Consider the following 9,788-nt stretch of genomic DNA (forward strand, 5'->3'; position numbering starts at 1 on the left):
TTTCAAGACTTTTATTTATTGAGGCAATTGTAATACTTTATTTGTCTTTGATCTTTTGATCAGTTGATCCTTGATAATGTGATCCACAGGTTTTATTGTGTATTCAATCTAAATGAATAAAAAATCATGTATTAATAATTTTTTTTATTGATGTTGAGCGATTTCTATATGTTTCTTTTATTTTCTTCAATTGTGTACTCACAAGGCCTTAGCTTATATGTTCGACATTATCAAGTTTGGAGATCTTTTTAGGGAAACTATTGGATAGACTTAGAAATATCTATGTAAAAAATTATAATGAATTTGTGTTTAAGATCTTAAAATCATGAATTTATAGATCATAGCAAATCAAATCTCATTCAATCTTGGAGTCTTCTAGATTTTACTTAGAAGCTTCTTCAATCAATATTTACATTAAGTTCATGTCTAAGACCTTTAAGTCTCATAGCTTTCACTTATTAAAATAATTTTATCAAGGCTTTGTATCCAATAATGTCTTGCATGTTCTTTGGTAGACTCAAGCTTCCATATATATCTTGATTCACTGAATTCTATCATCCAAGATCACAATGTTAACTAATCTACCAGATATAACCTATATTCTAATAACCATTCATTGAAACATGTTAATTAAAAACCTAAAAGAAAAATGGCTGCCTATGCCTACTAAATATAAGTACCTCTCATCACACCCACTCCATAACAAATATGATTGTTCGTTATTAAAACAACTTCATGTAGATGATCATAATGAAAACTTCATTTGATAGAACCTTTACCTATGAGGGGAAGAGCACCAATAGATAACATAGTTCCAATAACAATCCCCAAAAGAACCCAGATATAACCTATATTCCAATAATCATTCATTGAAACATGCTAATCAAAAACCTAAAAAAAATATAAGTACCTCTCATCACACCCACTCCATAACAAATATGACTGTTCGTTATTAAAACAGCTTAATGTAGATGACCATAATGAAAACTTCATTTGATAGAACCTTTACATACTAGACACATCGAATGTCAAATGAATGTGAATGGTTGGTATTTTTCCTCTACTAAAAGATGAAAAGTGAACACAATAGATATTTTATTGTTTCCTTTGAAAATTTTGGACAGCACAGCAACTGCTAAACAAAAAATGATTTTTGTTTCCCTATATAACCCCAGTGGTTAGTTAATGTGAATGGAGAGTAAACTCTCACGCTTACGGAGAGTAAACTCTCACGCATTTCGGGTCTCAAATAATTCAGTCTCTCAAAGGTAAGCTCTGGATCATCTTTGTGTCGTTTGTATGGTCTTTGTTAAAAGAAATACGCATATCCATTTGCAAACATTTTCAGCATTTTGTAAATTTTGTTTTGAAAGGGTTTTTTGTGATTATGCCCTGTTTTTCCATTAACTTCCTATTAACACTTACCCGTCCTAAATCTTCTTGCAGCAATAGAAATTACAGTTTACAGAGAATAACTGCACAAAGAAATTTACCTGCTTTTGTTGCAACCTTTCTTGTCGCTGGTTGAAATACGACGAATTCGAAGAAAACCCAAAAACATCGTTTTAGTTTGCCCTAAAATCCGTACGGAAAAGGGATTTAGGGTTTGATCAATGTTTCTTCTAGAAGTCTCTGTTCTGCGAGAGTTTACAGTAAGCAGATGTTTACTGGTGGTGGCCGCCATTGTTGCAGAGTCCAGAGGCTCAAAAGAGTGACTTGAGTGCGCCGTTTGAAGTAGAGACTAGTGACAACTGCAAGCAGTAAGACTTTCCTGGATTTGTTGAGCAGAGGTAGGTACCATCCGCACTGCTATTTTAGGTTTGGTTTGTTTCTGGATTTCTGGATTTCATCATAATTATCTACTCTGGTTTTCATTTATATTTAGCAGCTTATTCTGGATTTCATCATAATTATGGACACTGAAATTTTCATGCTTTTAATTTATTTATATTTTATGGCTGCGATGTCTGTATTTATGTTTATTTTTCACTGTGGTTTTTTAATTTATTATTTAAATATTTACTAAAATAAATTATGTTAGGCACAGTTTTTAATAAAAATAATATTAGGCACGGTTTTTCATATAAATAATATGAGTCATGGTTTTCAATAAAAATAGCATCAGGCATACCATCTGTTTTTACTTTTCAAAGTATCAAATTTATTATGTAGGGGAAATTCATTATGTAGGGGAAAGGACCTAGTAATTGAGCGCATGCTGATATGGCATCATATTTGATGATGTGGCCTTGAAAACTTAGTTATATGCAGGGGACTTGCCAAGTAAGCTGCTGTAAAAACTTTGGAGTGATTTGAAATTTTCACGTAAAATTTTGAGAAGCGCGAAGTTAGGGTGCACAATTACTGGGTCCCTTCCCAAATGACAAAGTTGTAAGGCCTACGGGGGAGGTAGGTTAAGTTCAAAATTTGATGGTCAGCTTCGTCTTTTAACTAATTTTTTTCAAAAGTCATTTAAGTAATTTTTTTGGGAATTGAATTGGAAAAAAGCATATGTAGAATCAGAAACAATACTAATTGTCATTAAAATCTGTAAAAGACCAATTTAAAGAGGTTTATTTACAAATTCATTATTTTGAAAGAAGAAATCAGAATATGAAAGTAAACATAAAAATATAGTAAAAAACATATTATCAATCTGAAGAATGTGTGATTAACGTTTCATTGTACTTAGCAATCTATCATCAAGATTTATTCTTCCTCTTCTTCATGATGGATGAAACATTGATAAAAAAGAATACATAATGATAAATAAAGAATTTGCTAAGAATATGCGCATATATAAAACCAGCCTTCAAGAGGACCTTTAAACTTACTAAAGAATTTTTTCCATTATTTAAAAAAGAGAAAACAAGTTTGCTTTACCACAACTACACAACTTGAACTTTTTTTCTTTCTTTCCGAAAAATGAGTACGAATCCCATTAGTAAAGAGAAGATGTGAACTGGTCTAGCACTATCCCACTGAATTCCACCAATCCTCAGCACATGGATTATATAACCATCGATATTATTTTTAAAAAAATTATGAATTAAAAGACCATTTACCAGTTTTATTTATGATTATTTAAATTTTGTTTTAAATATTAAATTTTTTATTATAAATAAAGTAAATACGATTTAAATATTTTCTAAAAATTATATAAATTTTTTAAGTCTGTCCGAAATATCCTCTTTCTATGATTCAGCCTTGCTAAAATTTCTCTGTATTTGACGGGAAAGTTGCCTTCATAGGGCCATCAAATTTATACCAAAAGGCAGACCCCAGTGCCAATACAGCTACTGCAGTTGCTATTCAACTGTCACATCAATATTACGATCATCTGCCACTGACAGCGACATCCTCTGTAACAGCTGTTTACAACGTTGACAAAATAAATAATTAAACGGCAAAAAGACAAATATGATTAGACGTGCCACTCATCCACTTTTAATTTAAAAAGGGGGCCTGCCCATTCCGATGCCTTGCATCAGCAATTGCTACCCAAGACTTGGACCATCTCAGCCCATTTTTACATCTATGTTATATTAAACCTACCCAAGACTAGGACCATCTCAGCCCATTATTACATCTATGTTATATTAAAATCTATATATCTTCCGGAATTTTCGACTCTTATTTTATTAATAAGAGAAATTTAATGGTTTACTATGTATAGCTTCCAAGCTAATAATTACTTGAGTTTCTTAAAAACTGATTGGATCAAACTATATTTCTTCAGAGAGAAAGACAAGAAAACAAAATAGATAAGAAATGTTTTAAATCAAATTATATGATTTATTATCAGATAAGACAAAAAAAAAGAAGTAAAATAGATAAATATTTTTTTGACTTTATTAAAATCAAATCATTATTATTATAATAGATTGTTAATATAAAAATATTACACAGTTTAAATCAAAATCAGAATGATATCATTAATTTAATAATAATGAATTTTTTTATAAAATCATTCACGAGGTTCATACCAATCTTGTCATTATGAATGTAATAACTTACCAAACCCATCTCGAGACAAGGGGTAAAATATTTAACAAGACACTTTTATGAATAGAATTGGAAAATTATTTACACGACCACGTCCCTCTTTGTATAGGTTGTCGTCTACTAGTAGGTTTCTTATTTTTATTTGTTTAATTTCGTTATACGGGTTGTCGTCTAGTAGGAGGTTTTTTTTAATATACATTGTCGTTTGCTATCATCACTGGACAGATAGGGATCTGGGAAAACGTATCAAAAGGCAGAAGGGGGAAGAAGAATATAGACAACTGAAGTCCGTCTGGCATATTTTTAGTGGAAAGGAGAAAAGAAATAACCGACCTAATCTGATTGTGTCATGTGACAAGTTTTTAATGGGATAAGACGAAAGGAAAAAGATAGAAATTTTCAGAAGAGAAGAGACTCCAGTCATTAGTTTGTGTAAGAATTTTTTTCATCAGAATTTTTTGATCACACCTCTTGATCTATCAGCTAAAGAGAGCAAAAATGACAACAGTGAAGAAAGTTGTACATACGGTGTTGCTGCCATTGCAACTTAGCCTTGGAATTTTCCTGATCATGAAGACGACACCTCTTTGGGCGGTCATTCATTGCACCCTTGCCTACTTGCTCGACTGCCTCTATTTCCCTTACACAGATTACAAACAGCTCCATGGATTTAAAGGTCGAGTCTTCAAAAAAGTGGTCTCTCATGCCACTACTGCAGGGGATGTGTCCAAAGCAAAAAAGCAGAAGGTTCCTAACAAACCTAAAAATCTTGGGGAGTTGATCGCAAATTCTGAGATGGGTAGGTCAGTCTCAGTGGTCTACCTGGGTCAGAGGTTTGAACTGCAGCGAATGGAAGGAGACAAGATGCAAGTGAAGATTGGATTTGAGCGAAAGGATGGAGAGAAGATTTCAATGAAGGTCGGGCCTGCATATTACATCACAGATAAAATGTGGGAAACTGTGCAGTACATTGGAAATTTGCCTCCAGAGACCGTGTTTGTGAAAAACCATAAAGAGATATGGGAAGAAGTGATCGCGGGAGATATTATGGAGTTTGAAGGAGTGCTTGATTCAGTAATATTGGATAACCGTGCGGTTGTTCGTCTGGACCATGATTACTTTCTGCCTATCAACTTATTATTGGCGGAAGATAAGTTGCAGAGGACTTTAAATTTTGTGGGTTTGTTCCTAAACACTCAAAAGCAAATCCATTGGCTCATTCCTGCATGTCTAAGCTTTACAGCGGTAGTGATGGGGTTCAGCACAACACTGAGGCTGTCTATCATTGACTGCATCAGTAAAATCTTTTGTAGAGGAGTACAGTTTCTGTGTGACCTGCTCCCATTGGCAATGAGGAGGTCGGCATATTCTTGGGGAAGCTGGGTGGACCGTTTGAAGCCAAGTAATGACTTCCGATCAAAGATTGTTAAGGGCGATGCAGACGTGTTCCTTGCTGGAGGTGCAAAATTTGACTCTAAATCTCAGATTCAGCGTATAATAATCGCTGACTGCTTGCCATTGGTTGATGAGATTTGCTCTGCAGGTGGCCCATTTTTGTTCAGATCTGACCCAAACTGTGACTCAAACCATGATTCAAACTGTGACTCATTTTATATTGAGTGGATCTTTGACAATACTAAATGTTCGTTAAAAGCGGGCCGTGTTGCATCGAACGAGACAAGGTCGTCGTTAACAGAGGTTGAAACTTTTATTGAATGTGGTGATGGACATTGTAGCACGAAGAAAGCTATAAAATTCCTCAAATCTGGTTGTTGCATGGCAAACAAATCATCAATGGCAGATGGTAGTCACACTGCATCAGTGGATATCGATTGTTGCAAGGCAAAGGAATCGTTAATGGCAGATGATATTCATACTGCATCACTGGATATAGATTGTAGCTCTGAGGAGGCCATAAAACTATTTATATTTGTTTCTTACATGGCAGAGCTACAGTCAGGCTCATTGAAATCTTATGACAGCAATTCTAAGACTGTGTATGTCCGCCGTTTCATAGAGTCGATCAACGCATATGTCAGAAGCGGCTATCCACCACTCCAAAAATTAGAGTTGAAGGGTGTAGTTGTCCGCTGATATTACTCTACTCCGTCAGGAGATGCCCAAATTTCTCTTGTAATATAGCTAAATGAATGTGTATTAGATTGTTAGAGATAAGAAATGTTATGTAACAGGTGTCCCACCACTTTGGAGGATGTAGTTGTTCGCTGATATAACTTTAGTAGAGGATATCTTATTCAAATTCTCCTGTAAGCAATTATAGTTCTCTAATTGCTAATGAAAATAGTGTTTTTTCTGCATTGAACAGTTTTAAAATACAAAAGAATAAACAGATTTTTAAAATATTCAGTTATAGTATATATGGTTCAGTTAGGATTTGAATCTAATTAGATCTTATCTTTTCTATGAAGTGTTCTATCAACTTAGCAACTGACCTTTTTTTGGTCAGTCTATTGTCCGTTTGGATGGGTTATTTCTAACACCTTTAAGCCACAATGCAGGTATAGTTCATATGGATCTGTTAGAACTCAAATCTAGGATCTTCCATTTGCTGTTGTTGTGTTCTAACAATTGAACTATTGATTCCTCTTTGGTGAGTCCATTATTGACCGAGGTATGACTTTCCAATAAATAAAAATAATTATAAAAATAAAAAAAACCCGAGCAACAAAACAAATAAAATCAAAAGACAGTTACAACACAATGACTTGAGCTTTGAAGAACTTCTTTGCTTCTTTAGTTCCCAATTTGAAATCATTGTTCTTTAATAGGAAAATTGAAGTGTAATGACATTGTTAAAAAATATAAAAGTATGCAAACAAAAGTTTAGATAAAGTTGAAATGATTGTAAAGGAAATCTTTTCATAGTCTATGATATGAAACGACCTGTTTTTTTAGGTCTGCATATGAAACCACCCTGTGTACTGCTAATTTTTAACATGTGATCTCTTTAAAAAAAGTTTGTAACCTTTTTGAAAAAAAAAATACCAAATACTCTGATTAACATTTTAAAATAAGCGCGGCCTTCAAGTTTTAATGGTCCAATAAAAACGTATTGGTTTTCCTGTATGGAAAGCATATACACGCATGCCTTGTATGTAATGGTAATAGTTGCCTTTTGTGGTGCTTCTTGATAATCCATCGCATGAAATAAAGTAATGAATGGGACATTTTCCAAGGAATCTGTATATTTTTATTTTTTACCAGGTCGATGGACTTACGTTTTTAGTTTGGGAGAAATATTTATTTCGTAATTATGAAATTAAAATTGTAAGTTACTATTATTTGAATTTTTTCAAATATAAATAAAATAAATATCTTTAATTTAAAATTAATTATTTATATATTTAAATTTTAAAAAATATTGTCTAGATAGAATTTAACAAAATAAATATTTTTCTTAAAGTATAATTATATTTTTACAAATAAAGTTTTTATAAAGAATAATTGTTTTTAAATAATTAAATAAAAAATTACATAAATTATAGGAAACGAAAATAGTTCTTCAAATCAAAACAAAATAAATTTAGTATATAAAATATATTAATTTAATTTAATTTAACAAAATAACTTAAAAATTTACAAAGGTCAAATAAATTTTTAAAAATTAAGTTTTTATAAATAATAGTTGTTTTTAAATAATAAAATCAAAAGCTATATGTATTATAGAAAAACAAAATAATTTTTCAAATTAAAATAAAATAAAATTTGTATAGACAATTTAGATGTATATATCTAAAAAAATATATTAAGAGATATCAATTTGGATCTACTTCATGCACTTGAAAAGTTATTTTATTTTACTTTGGAAATAAATGGAAATATTATGTTCCTTACCAAATATTTATATTTTTACATGTAAATCACTTTCTAATTTAAGGTAAGAGATAAAAAGTTATTGTTAACACATACATATCGTTATACTCTACCCCATGCCTCTATTGTACAACACTTTTGTTATTGCTAGCTAGTTGCTATGTATGTGTGAGTCTATCCCTTTGTATGTGTAATAATGAGCATAAGAAAATTAAAATGCATATTTTTCCTCTATCAAATACTTTTTTTCCTAAGGGATTTCACACCTTTTGCTTGGTAATACGGATCTTTATTGAATACATTACAAATAAATTCTCATAGTCAAGAGTGAGCATACAATCAATGTTAGAAAAACAAGGATCAAACTACCCATATGAAACTTTATAGAAACAACTCAAAGTAGAAACAATGTGCATATGAAATCAACCCATGTATACTATCATGTAGTTCATAAACCTCCAGGCAACATAATGTTGATCAACATTTATGAGGCCAATGCAAGAATACAAACTTAGGGGCTAAGAGATCCTTTACTATTCATATTCAGAATATTATTTTAATTTCTACCCCATACATAAGTTAAGGCCAAGAGGGAAATCTTGTAGCTCATGAGGTGTAGAAGAACAAACATCAATCTAGGTGAAACACTTCATCATGCAATCAAAGTGAAATATGTCAAACCTAGGCATGTGATCCAATTGAGTTGGAGAAAATTCACTCAGTTTCATCCAGATTTTGCAACTCATTATTTGCACTTAGGTCTTAATAAAAAGCCCCAAACATAGGAATAATCAACTCATCTTTAGAAATAGAAGCTTGGCTCCCATTAGAGAGGAAGGATTTATACCTACTTTGGTTAGCACCCAACTTAAGTGCACTTTACACTTGCTAATGCAATTATTGGTACCTACATCACATGCATACTTTGTTTTTACACTCAAACCATAACACACAAAAAATAGATCTATAAGGCACCTCAATTGAAGAATTGAGTTATTCATTTTTCTCTTATTTTCATATTAACCATCATTACCTTCTAAAAATAGATATAAAATATATCTTCCATCTTTAGATCCATTTGTATCTCTTTTGTCATCATCTAACTTATAACATAGTCACTATGACGAAGATGACAAGCCACACCCTAGAAGAACAAATCATCATATAAATTGGCATGATCTTCAACACCACCATCCTCAAGAGCTAATTACTCCCACTCAAAGTCTACAATGCTTTATCCTCAATACCTTTGGCCTCTTTCAAGTCCCAAGAAAAATGCACATCTAGGATTAGGGCATTCCTTCTTTGAGTTAATAAATGTTGATGCCTATAGTCTTGTTTTAAATCCCTCATAATTATTATGATTTTTGAAGAAATGTTTTAGTACCTCCACATGTTACCTCTATATGAAACTATGATTATCTAGAAGAAAATAAATTACTAAGTTATATTTAACTTCCACTTGTTGCATTGTGTGCACCCTTGGTATCCTTGTGTTGTGTAGTGCAATGCTCGGGTTTGCGACATAGCTTAGTTGCCTCCTATGGATTCATTAAATCTTACAGTTGTATTAGGCAATAACAAGGTCAATCTTTTGACGCAATGACAATCCTGTTTCTAACAAGTGGTATCAGAGTTTAGGTCACAGGTTCAAACCCCTCGCTTGCGTTAGGGGGATGATTGTTGCAAGTTGTGCGCCATTGGTCTCCTTGTGTTGTGTAGAATAGTTCTCAAGTTTACATCATGGCTTAACCACCTCCCATGGATTCATTAATCTCATGGTTGTATCGGGCATTAACATGTTGATCTTTGGTGCAACAACAATCGTGTTTCTAGCACCACTATCACAAATGAGCTTTCAAGTATTTAACTTGGAAGAATGCTCTTCTTGACCATCTTACAGTGTATCTCAAAGTTTTGATTACTAGTCCTGACGATTTGGAGCCACC

The 9,788-nt window shown here is 32.4% G+C and overlaps 1 protein-coding gene across 3 annotated transcripts; it reads left to right on the top strand.

The window, feature by feature from the left end:
* Positions 1–1,128: 1,128 nt before the first annotated feature.
* LOC131059172 (uncharacterized) lies at positions 1,129–6,334 on the top strand. 3 transcript variants are annotated; one of them, XM_057992510.2, is made up of 4 exons: positions 1,129–1,268; positions 1,447–1,790; positions 2,262–2,409; positions 4,231–6,334. In XM_057992510.2, exon 4 carries the CDS (start codon positions 4,504–4,506, stop codon positions 6,097–6,099), a length of 1,596 nt encoding a protein of 531 aa, XP_057848493.1. In that variant the 5' UTR covers positions 1,129–1,268; positions 1,447–1,790; positions 2,262–2,409; positions 4,231–4,503; the 3' UTR covers positions 6,100–6,334. The 3 variants fall into 3 exon arrangements, with proteins under 3 accessions (XP_057848493.1, XP_059077581.1, XP_057848492.1); XM_059221598.1 differs by having other exon boundaries at positions 2,272–2,409; XM_057992509.2 differs by lacking the exon at positions 2,262–2,409.
* Positions 6,335–9,788: the final 3,454 nt, after the last annotated feature.

The sequence above is a fragment of the Cryptomeria japonica genome, chromosome 1 (genome assembly GCF_030272615.1).
Source record: "Cryptomeria japonica chromosome 1, Sugi_1.0, whole genome shotgun sequence".
Taxonomy (NCBI): domain Eukaryota; kingdom Viridiplantae; phylum Streptophyta; class Pinopsida; order Cupressales; family Cupressaceae; genus Cryptomeria; species Cryptomeria japonica.